The sequence below is a fragment of the Scophthalmus maximus genome, chromosome 17 (genome assembly GCF_022379125.1).
Source record: "Scophthalmus maximus strain ysfricsl-2021 chromosome 17, ASM2237912v1, whole genome shotgun sequence".
Classification (NCBI taxonomy): domain Eukaryota; kingdom Metazoa; phylum Chordata; class Actinopteri; order Pleuronectiformes; family Scophthalmidae; genus Scophthalmus; species Scophthalmus maximus.
This window is the reverse complement of record NC_061531.1, coordinates 12,192,781-12,210,226: the sequence shown is the minus strand read 5'-3', so window position 1 is coordinate 12,210,226 and position 17,446 is coordinate 12,192,781. Positions and strand designations below refer to the sequence as shown.

Genomic DNA, 17,446 nt, shown 5'->3' with positions numbered 1-17,446 from the left:
CTCACATCCTGTGCAGCCTCATTCATTATGCATGAGTCGTACATTTAAAATCATGAGCTTCCTGTCAAAAGCCCGAAAGGGCCGGCCCGGGCCAAGTGTGCTTTCTGTGACTTGAGAGGGAGAATAGATGCGTAACATTTTCAAGGCATTAAAAAGGCCTAAAGTGAAGGCCATTGTGGCGTTTATTATAAAAACACACGATAGCTTCAACTTTCCGAAATACAACAAGGTCTCATAAGGCAGGGAATTCTTTCAGCTCCCTTGACATGGACTTTCACAGTTGCCTGCCTCCCCGGCAGGGTCTGTGTGCACGATACAAATATGTATTGTGCGAGGGACATGTAACGTGTTTTGGGCAGCCTTTCGGGAAGGTTTTGGTTGCAGCAGTTTGTCATCAGTGGCTGCTTTACTGAAAAAAGAGTCCACTCCTCTCATGTGCCCCACTGCTCCCATGAGAAGAGCAGTGGCTCGGTAATTACTGGAGGATTACAATAATCTACGTTTGGAAGCGTAACCTCCCCCTTGCCTTTGTTGCTCAGCACGAGATGAATCCAGTACAATTAAGCCATTTTGTTTCACTGCATGACTGTTCATTAGCATTATCTACACCAGTGGCTTCAGCGCTCAGACTGGGTCCCCCTCAGGTTCTCATCATTGCATCAGTTCCCTTGGTTACAGCTCAGTCTCCCAGAGTCTGGGGTCAGCGGGGATCAACTCCTAATGATGTGATCAGACTGCTAGAGTTGCTCTTGCACGTATCAGAACTATCTCAACAGAGGTCTCTCTTACACAGTCATAGTTATACCTTGTTATCCTCTCATTCTACCAACATGGGAGAAAACACTACTTGGGGTCGACTTTCATGTGATGCATAGTGGATCCATTAGTGTCTGTGCTTCATAATTTATAGCCAGCTAGCCTTGGACCAATGGGGTGCCGCACCTTTGGTTAAAGGGATCACAACCCTGAGAAAAAGCCATAGCCTGGAGCAGATCTTCCCACTCGCCAACCAGTCAATATGACCAGGAACTGGGCAAATGGCCGAGGCAGGGTCACTGCAGGTGTGGGGGACATTAACCATTGAAGAGACACTTCTGCTGACTGTCTGGGGATGGAGTAGACCCCGGGCTTCCCTCTGGGCTTGAAATGATCATCTGGGGCAACTTAACACAGCTTGACTCAAACAGGATTTGGAGAGTGAAACCCCTTTAATCAGGGCTTACAAGGATGTGACCATATACCTGCTTAGGCCGATCCCTGGGTTGTGATCCTGCTGGGAGAAATTCTCATAAAAAATAATGACATTACAAAATAATAAGTGGTCAATTTAGTGTTGAATGACATAATGAATTTCATTCTACGTCATTGTCGAAGTCCTGCGAGTCCAATAATTGGACACTTACAGTTTGATTTGTCTTTATTTCTAACCAGTTATTAAAGGCATTTATTTTGCAATGTTTGTTTTTTTCACTAAAATATAGCCAGGGTCGGGTTTCTTTGGACTCTACAGGACCTTGGCCTGAGTCTAGTGGTCAGCAAGCCTTATCCCGATTTCTGTCACCCCTCATCTTGGGCCAGATCTGGGGCCAAACACAGAATATTGGCTGGTGATGAAAGGTAGAATATACCACCCACTGTTAGTTTGAGATTTAATCAAGAGCTGTTCATACCACAGGCAGCAGCCTGAACAAATCCTGTTTGTTTACAGTAATAGAATAAATTGCAAGTTGTAATGCTCTACACATGATACTTAGAAACGGTTAATTCCAGATAACTTATTCAGGAATGCTAAACACACACACACACACACACACACACACACACACACACACACACACACACACACACACACACACACTTGGGTCTCCATGACTTCTGGGGACATTACATTGACTTACATGTATTTCCTGTTGACTAACTCTAACTTACCTACTTGCTGAACCGTAACTCTAATCCTACCTTACCCAACCTCTAAGAAATGTGAATTACTTTATGTAGACCTGTGCTTTGTCCCCATAAAGACTGTCCCCACAACATGACCAATACCTAGATCAAACACACACGCACACACGCACGCACACTCCAAGTTGGACTTAACAAAACAACATACAGACGCAAAATAAACTCATAACAAATACCTTTTAGCTCACAGCAGGGTGTGTCGTTATTTGATTGAGCATGCGAGTTTGGCCTCCTTTCACTATCCTGACAAGCTGTCATATTAAATATGTTATTGGTCTATTTATACTGAGATCACCCATTAGTGAAATGGAAAAATTAATTTGGCAGCAAAGCAGATTCCAGTGTGAGGTCAGTGTCTGAGGGCCAGGATCTGGATCGTTAGCAGCCTGCTGTGGGTCCGTCTGTACCCGTCCCATGTAATAAGCCAGCCATCCTCAGGCTGCCACAGGCAAGATCTCCAGTCATAAGACCCACAAAGAATGGCATCAGTCACACTTAAATGGATCCTAGATTATTGTCCCTCCACCCCACAGAGTCCACGGGTGGGTGGTTGGCTCCGCTACAGTCTCCAGGGGCTGCTGACGTTCCCCCTTGTGACCCTTACTTTTGCCTGTGGCCATGCTCAGCATGAGCGCTAATAACCAGAGGGCCGGGCCCCGCTGTGCCATGCTACTCCGTGACCTCAATTTCGTCAAATTAGTAACCAATCTTAACTCTTGTTCCTCGAAAGCGCCTATTATCACTCGGACAGCACAGAGGGACCAGTATTGCTGAAACGCAGGTGGACAGACAAGAACAAAAGCACTCCCACCTCATCCTGCTGATAACATTCTTTCAGTCCAAGATCGGGAGGAAGTTGCTCAGGATGTTTTTCGCATCCACTTTAAGATAATTTAGTTTTCAAAGTTGCTATAATTATACGCAGAAACAAAAGACAATATGATTTTTGTATTTACATTAAAGTTGTGGTTTCAGTGATATTAATCTGATAACTTCCTCAAAATTAAAACATTTTCTCGACAGCTGGTGTGCAAATGAAGGGTGAGGGAAATAGGAAAGAGGGAAAAGACTATACAGTTTAGGGATGGACACATAAGATCTATTATTTTTGCACCGATAACATGCGTATCCACATGCATGTGGAGCATGGATTGAGCCTTTTACTGTATGTTTTATTATCACATCTGTCAAGAATTGGAAACGTTTAATGACTAATGACAAACAAACTGCCTGCTCTCAAATGCAATGACCCCCATTCCCTTTAAAGGGAATTAACTGTGACAGAACATTCCCATTGTTGTGACTCATTTGGCATAGAATGAGTTTCTAAAAGCAGACCGACCTCAGCGCAATGGTCGGCAAATGATGCCGCAGTGTGATCAGAGCTGCTCAATAAGGTAAGAACAATTAACTTTCTGTAAAGGCAGCCTCTCAGGCTGAGAGTTTGCTATCTGATCATTGGTGCCACTTAGTGGGAACCTGCTGAGACCTCTGTTTATGCATTAACTGGGCAGCAATAATGAGCACCGGCCTCTCACAGTGCATGAGTCAAATCAAATTCCCTTGCCAATTAGAAGGAGATTTACACGAGGCCCCGTAGCACAGAGGCTAATCTTCTTGGGCGATCTACGGTGCTCCTGCACTAAAACAGCCTCTTATATTCTCATGGACCACTGGTGCTAGCTCTCGTGGTGGGATTTGTTTCTGTTTTCATATGTTTCTGCAGGATTGGGAGGCTGGAGCCAGTCTGTGTGCGAGCATCCTGCTTTTGGAACAGACCTGGCAAATGGCCCACTCAGGACATTTGACCCTGTGGATTTTTCGTCCTTCTGTAAGTTTTTTTTTTTTGGGGGGGGGGGGGGCTAGCACTTTTCCTTTAGCAAGGGCTAAACGGCTCAAAAGGGTGGAAAGTAAAATATTTTCATAAGTCTCCTGGACGCCAGGTTGCATAAAAGGTTCCACAGGCGTTTGCATCAAACCTGGACTGTTGAGACCACAGATTCTGTTTTTGTTGCCATAAAACTGCCCTTTCCGAAAAAGTACATATATGTATATTCCATTTACTTGACTCTTATAAATTTAAATGTACTGAGAAATCCAGTTTGCTCCCCAAAGCAAAAATGAGAAAGCTTAATACATTGGGCATATGAATGCACAAAAATTATCTTATCTAAGATATCTCACACCAGATTAGAGTTAAATGAAGCACTATACACCTATAAAATATTTTTTTACGTATCAAAAGAAATATCATGATTCTTTTTATTTAATCATTTTACGCAGGGAGATCTTTTGTCACGGTTTAGGTGTGGTATAGTGGATGTGACCTCAGGTGAAAAGGTTAAGTTTGGGCTCAGTATCACAGGTGGTTTGAGAGAGCCTGTGCCTCGCTCTCATAACAGCCATGGGCGGAATTTGCGTGAGCTCCTAACATAATTTGACACTATGGAAAATAGAGGGAAGCCCCTCAAAGACCCCGAAGACCTCCCCTGTGTACTGATGCAGAGTACCTTTCACAATTCTCCTTTGGTCTTGGAGGGGTGGAGGGGAAACTGCTGGGGGTGGGTGGCAGGCCAGGTTCCACTCAGGACTCTCCCCCCCCTTCTCGCTTTGGTCGATAGTGGTGATTACAGGCCGGTTTGTTGGGGTTGTCTGATCACAGTAATTGCAGGTTAGTTGTCCATCACTCCATGGTCTGCTGGCAGTGAAGGGACAAGAGAACAGAGAAACAATGACAGGAAATCAGCTGGGTGATGGATTGATACTATATGAATAGTCTCCTCACCTTTAATACACAGTAAAGTAATATACAGTACATGTGTTGTGTGTCCTATATTTTTCTATATTGGTAGAATCACTGTGATTGTACTCCCTGTCTAGTAAAAGTATCCTTGGGAGAACAGTTTAGCCATCAATCAATGCATTAATGAGGCTTACTGGTTTCCTAAAGGTAAAAAATAAAAAACGTTCCAATGATATTTGTGGGTGTGAAGTTATATAAGGCTGTTTATAACTTAGAGGTTTATTCACTGCTGGGGCTTTTGGAGGTGGCTTTGTTGCCACAGGGGAGCTGCACGGGTTGGAAAACCTATGAATATCCTCTCACCACATTCCCCTTTAAAGAAAACTCACAATATGGACTCCAACATGTCAGCGTGTGTTCTGGGGTATGGGCAGCAAAAACCTTCAGGTATATGGAACATGGACATAAAATATTTTAATCAGCAATCAGTAGTGGATATCAGATTATAAATTGTCACCTCTCATAATTTACTGATAATTCACTGCAGCATTAATTTACCCGTGCAGATAGTGTTTTCCTGGTACGATTTGCCTCCATGACCTTATCATTGTCCAGGATTAAGTCTATTTGCTTATGGACAAGAATGCAATTAGCAGAGTCACCCTCGCTGATCAATGCTGGCATATCTTATGCAGTCACCCTCGAGCAAACATGTTTTTCTTTTGAGCAGATAGGAAAGGAATGTCAAATACAACCTGAAGTCCAAATAGCTGTCTGCACATGTTGGATTAACGTTACGTAAGAGGAAAATATCAATTATTTCCCATGCAGCCCCGAATCAAACACCTCCATGAAGTTTACTGTCTAATGTGTGTTCACTAAGCCACAGAGTCTTTCTGTCACCCCACACCAGTTCTCATCCCACTGTTCCAGGTGAACAATAGATACGGGACCCCCTGCTGCTTTGCCAGGTGACCTCATCCCAGTGCCGCCAATCGGCCCGCACTCACGCAAAACAAAGGTCGGCCCAGAGAAAATGCCAGTGCCGGTTCTCACAGTCACCCCGATAATATCTCCGTCGCCCTAGCCCCACACGCATTGACATGGAGCAGCCACACAGATAGAGTTGCAAATGGGCACTTCTATGCGTCAAAGCAGGCGAGGGTGGGACACTGGACATCCCCCCAGCGGACGCCTTGTTCTCCCATTAATTGATCGCTACTTGATCTTCGATGGCGATTCAGGGGTACTCTCTAGGGCAGGCCACCAGTCTCGGTGATATGTGTGGGAACTGTGTGAAGGCCGCGAAGGTGCACCTGCTAAATGGCTGTTTGGGCCTATTCCCCCAGCACCCTGCCTATTGTCAGGGATTTATATTCAGTTTCCTTCTCAGATGGCTTCACAGTGGAGGACGACTGGAGTGGGCTTCTCTCTTTTCAGAAAAGGGGATGCTTAAAAGACAGACATGCTAAGGTGGGTAGTATTGAAAGGGTGACACAGGAAGAGCTGCAGAGCCCAAGGGGGTCTCATGACACACAGCGGTGATGTCAGTTTTTTTGTTGGGCTTTCCACTTCACGTAGGAGACCAGATGTCTCCAAGCAAGTTACTGATGTTGGAAATGTAAGGAAAAAACAAACAGGAGTATAAACGTTGAACAGTATCTTTCAGAGGAAGGAAGATCACAAGCCAACATATAGCTTTAATGACAGCCTGATGTCCTGTGGCCTGCTGGTTGACACATGACCCTCACTTTAATGAGGGCTGTAATAAGGGACATTACTCTGTCAGTGTGGGGTCTCTGTCGAAGGAGGACGGTAAGATGAAAGGTATCCACTGAAGTGTGAGCAGCAGGTGGGATGGCAGTTTAAACAGACAATGATGGGCAGGTGGATTAATGATGTGCAACAAAGACACAGTAGCCAAAAGTAGGTTTTACCTCCGATTCAGGTGTTTGGCTCAGTTTCAAAGAGGCATTTTACATCTTCATACTGTAAATTCACATTATCATCGTCTTTTGAAGAACAGTCTCCATAGAGGAGAAAAGCACCAGCGGGGCGATGCATATCCCGTGCGCTGGTTGTACCCCAACCACGCAATGCTGCCTTTTATATAATGTAAATGCCATTTCATGATGACTTCTTCATGACGTCACTGCAGTGCTTCCAGTAAATTACATAAACACTAATTTGTCTCACCAAAGTTTTTTTAAAGGTTTTTTTTTCAACACAACATAAAATATCACATGTGTGTGTTTTGCACCATTGCTTTATTGTAGAGCTGCAGTGCCAGAAATTCCGCCTGTGACGGTGGCCCATTAAAACATCCATAAAGTTTTTTTCCGTCCTCTGCAGGACGGTATGCAGACTTGACTGTAGGCAGGTCTCTGCTTAACACATGCCCATTTAAGTTATGTTTTATTACATTTTCCCAAAAAACATAATCATATCAATGTTTAAAAAATAATCAGTTTTTTACTTACCAAATTATTTTATTATATCAGTTGTCTCACTTGTCTCTAATCTGTTCTGCAGGTGCAGCTCATCACCGTGTCATTCTCACGTCTGCTCTGAGCTGAAGCTGTTTCACCCGCTGACACAACCCTGCCATGATCTTCAGAGCGAAGATAGAGAGGCGGAGGAGTGGTGGTGGGGTGGGGGGGGGGGGGAGCAAAGCGTTGTGGGGGAGGTTGAGGAAAAGGAGGAAAAAAAGCCGGAATTACCAAATTTAAATAAAGTCAACTTTCCGGCCATCTGGCCAGTGTTTAGGATAGAGGGGGAAGCCTTGCAGGCGGGTAGAGCCGGGGTGAGAAAGCTTCATTTTTAATGCTTAGTATCCAAATGTCTTAGCAGTACAAAATCCAGGATGTTCATCTTGAGACCAGCGAACCTCAGCGAAGTTTTAACCATGTATCAGTAAAAACAACATACCAACTAATACATCTATCACTCACAATTTTCCCTAAATGAATTTGTTTTTTTACAGACACAGAGGCTATTGAGCAGTAGGGCTCATTATGAAGTCATTTGTTAAAATTCAATCAATTACAAGCCATTGTTACCCTGACGATGGGGTTCAGCCATCCAGTATCGACAAAGTGAACAGCAGATTGATGAGTCAATGGTGGGACACCCTGGAGTCGATGTAAGTGGATCTAGAGACACGCATCGCGGCCCAAGAAAAGTGTCACTTGGGCTGGTGAGAGGAAATCACATCACTTGAATTCAGAATAAGGCGACCAACAGGACATATCCCTAAACCGAGCAGTCTCAAATTAAGGACAAAACAATGTGTCAGGCAATGATTGATCAGTCCGCGGTGTTTTGTCAAAATTCAGTCGTCTTTGCAGCCCCACCCCCAGGCACTTCCTATAATCAAAGGCCATGCCCACCCATGGCTAATTAGACATTAAGCAAACGTCAAGAGGGCCTGATTTAAAGCAGCCACCCCAGACCTGAGAAAAAACAAAGGGAGCGGAGTGGGGAAATGGGAGAGATCCAGATCAATATTGAGCTGCACTTTTGTTTGCTAAAATGCCATAGAGGCTGAAATAAATCAGATAGAGGAGGGAGAGAAGGGCCAGCGATTGCGTTCTCACGCTTCCCTGGGTACTGCACTGAGAATAGGCACACCTGGCCTAACAAAGCTCAGGAAGAGGGGAGGGATGAGCATGCATGCAGTCATGCTCCCACAGAACCACACACACAAGCACATGCAGACACTCGGATACAAACTATCTAACTACTACCAGTATAAGATTGTATAAACAAAAGAGTATTTATAAGCATTTTCTATTGAGGCCATCTGTGGACTTATCCTGCAACAGTAGAGGCAATGCTAATTTGCATGCTTTTTAAAAAAAAATAGAGAGAGCACATTGGAGATCTTTGAGGATTTATGTGGTTTGAGACTCTCTTGTGAAGGCTGGGTCGGGGACAGCAAAATAGCTATAACCCGCCAGTGAAACTTTATTTTCCAGCTGAGAAAATGTACCTTCCCCTCGCGAGGACATCTGCAACTTTAAAATGAAACACACAAACACAACTCTGTCTTCTATTAAAGCTAAACGAAACCATCCAATGTTAATTTGTTGAAGCGTACAGCAGACGGATAAAGATACCACGTGGAGATTTCAACCACTAGCAGAGCTACTGAGTAAAGAATTTTTCAAGTGTAAAGCGTATGATTGTGCATACTCATGAGGGATGCGCGCGCACCTCCCTGCACTCCATTCTGCTGATCCGCAGGTGTCTGCAGCAGAGCACAAACAAACGCTCCAATGTGCCACCAACATTTTGTGAAGAAGACGACCGCTCACAAGTAAACATGGATATCAACAATGCAGGTTTCATGATAAGAAACAATTAGTGTAAAGCATAAAGGGAAACTTTGTTCACGATAAAATCCAAAAGGGCAGCTTTGAGCCGAGTGCTATTCCCTTTGCTCTTCTCTGGTGGAACTCAGCAGCAGAGAGCGGCTATGAGCTCAGCGTCTTGATCAAGGACACATCGACAGATTACAAATTGAATTTCTTTCACCTAAAGGACTCTGTTTTTCCAACAGTCCAACTAACTTGACTTGCATGTGCCGAGACGCTGCGACACATTGACCAATGGTGCCGACGGCGAAGCTCTGGTCTTGAGCTGACTTGTGGCATCCTGTAGTTTTTCTGTCACTTCAAGACTAACAAAGCAATCACTTTCCGGAGTTACAGGGTTTCCTGTCTAATGAAAACTCTTCATCCCTCCCTCCTAACCAGTCCCCACTTTTGCAGCATCTGCAGCATCTGTGGCATGGTTCCCCCCCCCTGTAAATCATACTGTCACTTCTCACACTCAGCACCTCTTGAGCGTGAGCACTCGAGCTGGTTTCAATTTGAGTCCTGAGCAAAAGTTAATAAGTTTGAGATAAATTCAGCTGGCTTGGCTGGAGCTGATTTGGAGCGGTGTACGCTTTCGTCCCCCTGATTAGCCCGAGTCCTAAACTTCATTGGCAAAGCACAAAGAGAGAGTCTGTTTCACCCTGACCCCTAATGCAGTGTGACCCCATGTGAAGAGAAGCCTGTTATCATTGCTATTTAAAGTTCAGGTTACAGGTGAGTCAGGTACTAAAAAGATAATACTGACATAGCGTTGGCTGACTGCTCGCAGTGGGGGTAGAATTATTGAGAACATCCAGTTCAGTGAATCTTCTGTTGCAAAGGCGAAACTAAGCAGAATCCCGGTTTGATCTTTGTCAGGAAATGTTCGGTCGCAATCAAAGAGATAAGGTGATGTGGAAAACCGTCGCACAAGAGAAATTGGCGAGTCAAACAGATCAGCATTGTAGAGCGAGTTCAATTATTCCCAGTCAATGATGGGGGCTTGCCACACATAAGTGCCAGTGCCATTTTGTAAAATAAACTTCACATCCAGCTAATATTCATCCGTGGTAACCTTTGGCAACTGGCGTGATGTTGGTAAGCACCCGTTTGGCCGTCATTAACCAGCTGGAAGTGACTAGAGCCCTTTCTCCTTCCCACCACATGATTGGAGGCAACCCCCAGTAACCTAACGCAGGGGCCAATTATAGATAATTTAAGACTTAAGCAATTTGGACAGATTTCTGGAAATTACTGTAGAGGTCTTGTTGCTGTCGCCGAACAGAAATGAGAGTGGGATATTTTGACAGGTTTTTACCACAAACCAGCCCTCAGATACACAGAGGCAGAGGTGGCATGGTGCCTAATATCCATGTGTTGATTGGGGCTAAAGTCAGGGGGTTAAGCAAGGTCTAGTTAGCCGTGTTCTGAATTACCACAGAGAAGGTTAAGCAAAACAACAGGCCTCCATCCCACCTGTCCACCAATTACCGCTACATAAACACAATGGTCGGCCGGCTGCATGCACACGCATAAGATAAATTTGCCTAGGTGGTCGGACTTCCCCAATTAAGGAATCTGACAACTGGAGACAGACTGAAAAATGTTACGTTTGAGCCAGATATCATAAAACCCTGGAGCAGGGACCAGTCTGGGCACACACTGGAGAGTCCATCGCTAGAAACCTAATTTATTACAACTATATTTCATGGCAAAGTTAAAATAACAAGATTTTAAAAAAGTAGACAAGACTTCAGGCTATGCTGCTGCTGTTGACATTGTCTTTATTCTTTTTTTTGGTCATGCTGTGACATAGCCTAAGATTCAGCTCTCCCTCTCTTGAAGCTGAACCCTCTCCCCCTGCTGACTCCGGCCCCTGTGACCGGGCTGTGTTAACAGGTGGATGTGCCCATGTTTGCCCGCCCGTCTCTTTGTGTTTGACCCACGTTGGTCAGACAGGAAGCTGGCCAGACTGCGGTCGGCCCGAGCCAGCACTGAAACCTTTCGGCTAGGTGTGAGGAAGACTCGGTGACATCACTGTTATGGGATAGTCTTCTGACGAAGGCCAGGGGGAGGAGACTTGCTGTGAATCTATTCCTGTCTCTGCTTATATGCACACCATTCTAAATAAGAGACACTTCTTTTCACTGAAATACCACCAAAAGCACACTGAGTACTGCATCTAGAGAGAGACCTAAAGTATTCATATTCTATAAATACACTCCAATCACAGTGTATGTGTTCTGTGAGGAAATCTTTGTTTCATGCTGCATATGGGTTAACCTAAAGTTACCCATTGGAAAATGGCTCTGACGTCATTTGTGAATAAAGTTATGAAGGAGTCTGCCCCTGGGTTTAGTTAAACCGTGCAGTTATTAGCTATGGTATTCTTGCTGCTGGGTCCCGGTGGGTATCGGGGTCTTGCGGTTCTGTGGACCACAAACGTCCAATAATAGTCATTTCAAATTACAACTGCAATGGTCATTCACTCGAGCCGTGGGATTACAGTATTCGTGCGAATGTGCTTACGTGTGAATGCGTGTAATTGTGTGTGTGGTCTTATTCACATCACACATATGTGCCCCACCCCCCCTTCTTCCCCACTGCTGGGGCCGCTACCGCTTCACCCAGAGACACAATTAAGAGCCCTGGCCGGAAAAGCAGGCCCGAGCGGGTGGACGCTGAGACGAGACAGACTCACCGGGGCAGTTCCTTTTCCTTCCCCGTCTCAGAAGGCCACTTGGCAAGACGCAGACGGCCCGAGATGTCAGGGCCGAGCAAAGGCGCAATCTGTCTCATCACAGTCGGCTGACTGCGGGACCTGGAGCAATCCCAACGCGTAGCATCTCTCTGCTTGCTTTGCACTGAGCCATGCAAGCTCAAACACAGGGAAAGAGGGAGGCGTTTCATAAGCAGTTGAGGTGGTCGGCATGTATAACTGCTGAACTCACGGGACATTGCCACTGATAAATTTCACCACTATGGGTGAGTTTTTTTCTCTCTCAAGAAACAGTGAGAGAAGTCACTAGAGGGCCGTGAGCTGCACGCTGAGTAATTACCAACAGATGCTTCTTCTGTCTTTATTTCTATGTCCAAATTAGGAACATTTGGAAGTTGTTTGACTGATTAAATAATCCTGCTCTAGATTATTCTTAGATTCGCAGTATTCGTACATTGCTTGAGCTGTCACTTAGTGAGAACTCTTGCCCCGTTGTAAGATCTGAAGAAAACAACAGATCCGGCTGAAATTACCAAATGATCACCAGTGTCCTCCGTCAACAAACTGAGACAAATCACCTCTTAAATGTCTGTTCCAGAGTCCCTGGGGTCAATCGACAGTCCAGACTACATATAAAGGGCTATATTTAAGACAGTGTCTTGTATTGCCTCTAGCACCACATTAACCTCTGACCTCTAACTAGGCACTAAGCTCTGGTGGTTTACAGCTGGGACAACCACTCTGTGCACCGAAGACTGGTGATCATTTGTCGGTCGGACAGTCCTAATACATGCACATTAACCTAAGACAGAGATACTCTAAACACAGACGAAGAGCTGATTTTTTTCCCAAGTGGCATGATGGTTAACGGGTGCATTTGAGCCTCCTCCCATATCCTCATATTGAGATGCCAGTTTAGGAGGCCTTCTGTCTTTCGAGCTTGGGATGTTTACTCAACAAACAGATTTGCCACGAAGCCATGCAAGTGCTAAGCGAGAGCGCGGCGTCTCACTGGGTTTTCAAGGGGACCGTGATCGGGCCTTTGAGCGTCTCTGATTCGCGGGGTCAAGTGTTTGTTTAGCCTTAACCTTTGATGTAATGAGCAAGTCACACTGAGATTTTAGTTCCAATTTCACCAAACACCTAAATAAAAATAACATTATAAAGCAAAATGCGACGCATTTTATAATATGTAAAAAATAAGATTAATTCCAAGAACATTTCCATACTTCCGTATTTCTACGAGTGTCTAATTGGTTGCTGGTGTTTGACACCCAGGTGACAGGTGTTTATATTTCCCTGCCTGAAACCAACGGTAGGTTTATTTAGGTTTTCACACGCAGACTACATCCACCGGCCCGACTCCTGCTCTGTCCCATATAGCAGGAGGAAGGCATCATCTGTGTGACTCACATTTCGAACTGGGCAGCCCAGTCGGCCTGAATCACAGCTGAGGTCCTGGATGTAACTTAGCTCCTCGCCTCTATAACCCCAGCTGTAAAATGACACAACTCCTCAAGTAGCTCCTCAGGAGCAATCAAACCCCAAGTGCCTGTTAAAGCTCACCGACTCCCCCTCACCTCCTCCGTCCCGCCCTTGTCTTATAAAACCAGGAGCCATAAAACTTCCACTGGGCTCATTCTTACTTTCTGTGTGTGTGTCCTCTGTGTCATGACAAATGGACAGTTCATGCATAAAGATGTCATGATAGTATTTTGAACACAATCGCTTCAATTGGGAATTGATATTAGGTTGATTTATCTGCTGAGGATCAGGGGTCAGAGCCCAGACGGCTGACGCTTGGTCCCAGTACACATGATTTCCACTGAAAGAAGGAGGAGCAGTCCAACGATAATAACATATCAGCGACCAAATAAGTCATATGTGCCAGTCGTGTAGTCAGATGAACTGAATGTGAAGAACGATGCAAACAGAGAGTGACTGGGCAATTTTTACGATCGCCAGGTTCCAGGCCAACACGAAGAAAGCCTCACCAGAGAGTTGGATGTCAGACGAAGGAGCCCCTCCCGACCAAAACGCCACCCCTTCCACTCAGTATGCTCACTCCACCCTGTTCCTTTGCCACGCACTCCAACTCCTGTCCACGAGTTAAACTAGAAGAAATGTACAATCAGAATCTTGGCAGCTGCTTTTCATCATGTTTAAAGGATGAAACAGAAACATTTTGACAGGATCAAACCACACATCACAATGATGACATGGACATGACTTTATTTGAAGGGGAATCATTTCACTGTGATCCTGGTGCAGGATCGACCGGAGAAATATTATGAAATAAAGCATGATCAGTGGCATGCAAGTAGTCTAATCATAAAAAGCCATCTTACAGGTTTCATACTGTGTAAAATTATGTAAATTCAAAAATGATGTTGTATTTGAATAGATGCAAACAGTTTAGCAGAGCAAAAAGCTGCTGAGTTTTATCATCTTACAGAGCAACATGGAAACAATTACTTACTGGCAAATGCAGATTTGCTGGCAGATCTTCCTCTGAGTGTGTGTGTGTGTCTGCGCACACTCACTCGTGTGTAGTTACACTTGAGCACAAAGAGAATAATTGCCACTGAAACGTCACTAGGTTTCATTTGACAAGTGTGCTGTGCATCTGCCAAGCAACAACTGGACGCAAACGGAGACACGGCTGCCAAGCACATGCATTACAGCTCAAGCCTCCTTGCTCGGGGATGCTTGCGAGGCTGAAAATTAGCTGAGAAAGTAGTGTTAAAGTTGCAAAGCGGGAGCGTCTCTTTGTCTGCCACGCTGCGCTGATTCCGCAAAACACAGCTCGGTAATTCAAATTAGGGCAACAGCTACACACATAATGGGACATGATATTTGAGGGAAGAGAAAGGATGGTTGATGGTAAAAACCTGCGCAAATACAAATAAAAACTACCCTAGAAATAAAGCCAAAGGTTATAGTCACCCCAAGGAAGCATAAAGTCCTCATAAAATAAAGTTCTTTAATGCATAAAGATGTAATAAATATCCCTTTTCAGTGTTTTTACAGGACATATTAACTTCACAAGTGGCTGCTATGACCACATCCATGCACACCTCCTTATGCAGTGGCCTTTCTTTGTGCTTTTGCGGATTTAAGCGTGCGAGTTGAAAACAACACTTGGAATTTATGGTGATGATAAAATGTAACTATCATTGGCAATCGTGTGAAGGTTAAAGAAAAAAGGAAAGGGAGGAGAGGAAAACGCATCGCTGCGAAAAGAGAGTGAAAACAATTAAAACTGAGCAATCTAATGACAATGAAATGTCTAACAAATCAGCTCCCAGTGAAATAATTTCAAGGTTACTTGTGTTTAAATGTCAAACTTAACAACGGCACCTAAGGAAACGTAGGCGTGTGCCTAAGTCCAAGGCTGATGATGTTATACCTTATTAAAGACAGTGATTCTGTGAGTGGAGAATTAAGCCTCATTAAATTCTTCAACTTTTTTTTTTTTTTGCGATCACATTTCCGATCTTGGAAAATGTGTAGGGTATCCACTGTCTCTCCGTTTAAAAATCACACTGGTAGCTTTGGGCTTTGACACACACCTGGCAGCGCAGACCATTCCTCATGTTTTCTAGTCGGCAGCATACCGTCTGCAAACAAGCAAGGAATACTAAAAGCCGTCCTCAGATGAACTCTGACCTGGTTCGCTGCGCCACTGAAATGCAGAGCGGAGGGCCTCTCTATTCTGCATGTGTAATGGGAGTGTCTACTGCGGCACGGAACGGGAGGTAGGAGTGGGTGCGGGTGGGATAGGAAAAGAAATTAGCTACCGGGGCCTGTTCTGCGTTGGCTCTAAGTGAATCTGATTGGCTGTAGAGCGGTGCAATTGAGTTCAATCACGTCAACAACAATGGTGAGCATTCTCTTTTTCTCATGTTCTATAAAAGTAAATTATCACTGTCAACACATAGGGGGATTTAACCTTGAATTTAAAAGTGCGAACTTGTGTGTGTGAGATAACAACAACTCCCAGCATAGTATCCCAAGGAATTATGTTGACAACGGATGATTCCGCTGATCCGGATTTACATCCAATGTCGAAAAGCAGCGCTGACGTGGGACTCAGTGTGTCCTTCATGCAACGAGGTGGATGGTCAGGGTGTAGGTGGTGGACAGGAGCGTAGCATGTCCACTTTCCAAGGAGGGGGTTAGCTTTCCCTCACAGATCGATATTGACTTTCGGCACAATCCTTCCTTGAAGTAGCTTGTTGTTTGTATTAGTTACTAAAATATCGTACTTACCAGAATAATAGCTAAGATTGTGGGTGATGATGGACCATATAGGTTTAAAACAAACTCCTGGGTGAGGCAAACTTATATTGAAGAGAATCCACAGGCTACTGGTACAACTACAGTCAGGCTACTGGGTTCAACGTGCAATAATGACAATGCCGGCACACAAACTTTTGGTTTTATTTTCAAATATAATTTTAGCTAATCGGACTAAATCAAACTAAAGGCAAACGCTATAAAAACAAAATAGAAGTACTAATAAACGTTAGTATTTCGATTTTGTAGTTCCTCGGCTTGAACAAAATATATTATACGCATGATTTATCGATTTCACCAATGTTGTGGTTGCTATGTGCAGACATTGTGCAAAGACAAAAACATTGGCATTGCGAGTTTAAAAAGTGCTGTTACTGAATACAATCCAGGCAGGATCGCCCAGTTTCAGGTTCAGGTTGTATGGTGATAGATTTTTGCCACTCCTCAGTTCCACTAGGTTTAGTTTAATCATCCAAGCTGCTCGCCGGCATGAGCAGATTGCTCAGTCGACGTATCGAGGCATTTCTTTCAAACTTAAAATGCAGGTTTTCTTGGCAGCAAATCTCAACGGCCTGTCCTTAGCCATCACACTGCGAGTGCAGTGGCAACTTCACTGACCCGGCTCCGGGCCAGGCAGCCTGTGCACACACATCTGTTGCTGGTTTGAGGAATATTGTACTCCTTCGTATGCAATCCCTCACATTTTGCAGAGGATAAGCAATAATTGGTGAGACAACTGTAAAATGGTGATCAGTCTCTGAGTGTTATAGGAACCTTATGAGAGCAGGACAGGCCGCGAGGGCTGTGCAGCCTGCAGTTGTTTGGCAGCGGGGTTTTGTAGGACGGATTTTCCCCCGAGGGAGCACCAGCCGAGGCCGACAGCTTTAGGGAGGCAGGGGTGGAGGGAGAACAGGAAAGAGGTGTTGCTGAGCATTGGAAGCAAGGTCATTTTTTATGACTTTGATTTGGGAAGGACACTACATCACTTGTGTAGTGATGCTGGCGTAATGAAAAAAAAGAAGAAGAAGATGGGGCGAAATGAAGAATCCAGCAATGATGATGATGATGATGATGATTGGCTAATGTGACTGCTTCAGGCTGCCTCACTAATCAAAGTCTGGATTTTATGGTCGACTCAGTTAAGTAAACTTTATCTGGCCCGCTGTCTGCTCCTGCACCTCATCGTTGTTCTGTGCCCTGCTTTGTTTCCCTGGTTCCTGGCTCAGAGAGCTCGCACAGACCGGGACTGACATGGTCTGTGGCTGTGTTTTTCTTACCGACGTCTGAGGATTCAGCCCCTTTTGTGAAAGTCAACAGTTCAGACAAATTCTATTTCACAGACCATCTATAGGCCATAGATATAGT

General features: G+C 44.7%; 1 protein-coding gene across 5 annotated transcripts in view; it reads right to left on the bottom strand.

Annotated features, from left to right (window-relative positions):
* The window catches only part of LOC118289014, a 78,499-nt gene that overhangs the window by 11,213 nt on the left and 49,840 nt on the right, over window positions 1–17,446 (bottom strand). For 3 of the 5 annotated variants that reach the window (XR_004785997.1, XR_004785990.1, XM_047328212.1), the window contains one exon: window positions 4,473–4,657. Coding sequence is in view for 2 of the 5 variants with exons in the window: in XM_047328212.1 (XP_047184168.1) it covers window positions 4,473–4,657 (185 nt within the window). In the remaining 3 variants the exon portion in view is untranslated. Of the gene's footprint in view, window positions 1–4,472; window positions 4,661–13,776; window positions 13,897–17,446 lie in introns of all 5 variants that reach the window. The other 2 variants (XR_004785995.1, XM_047328211.1) reach the window with 2 other exon arrangements.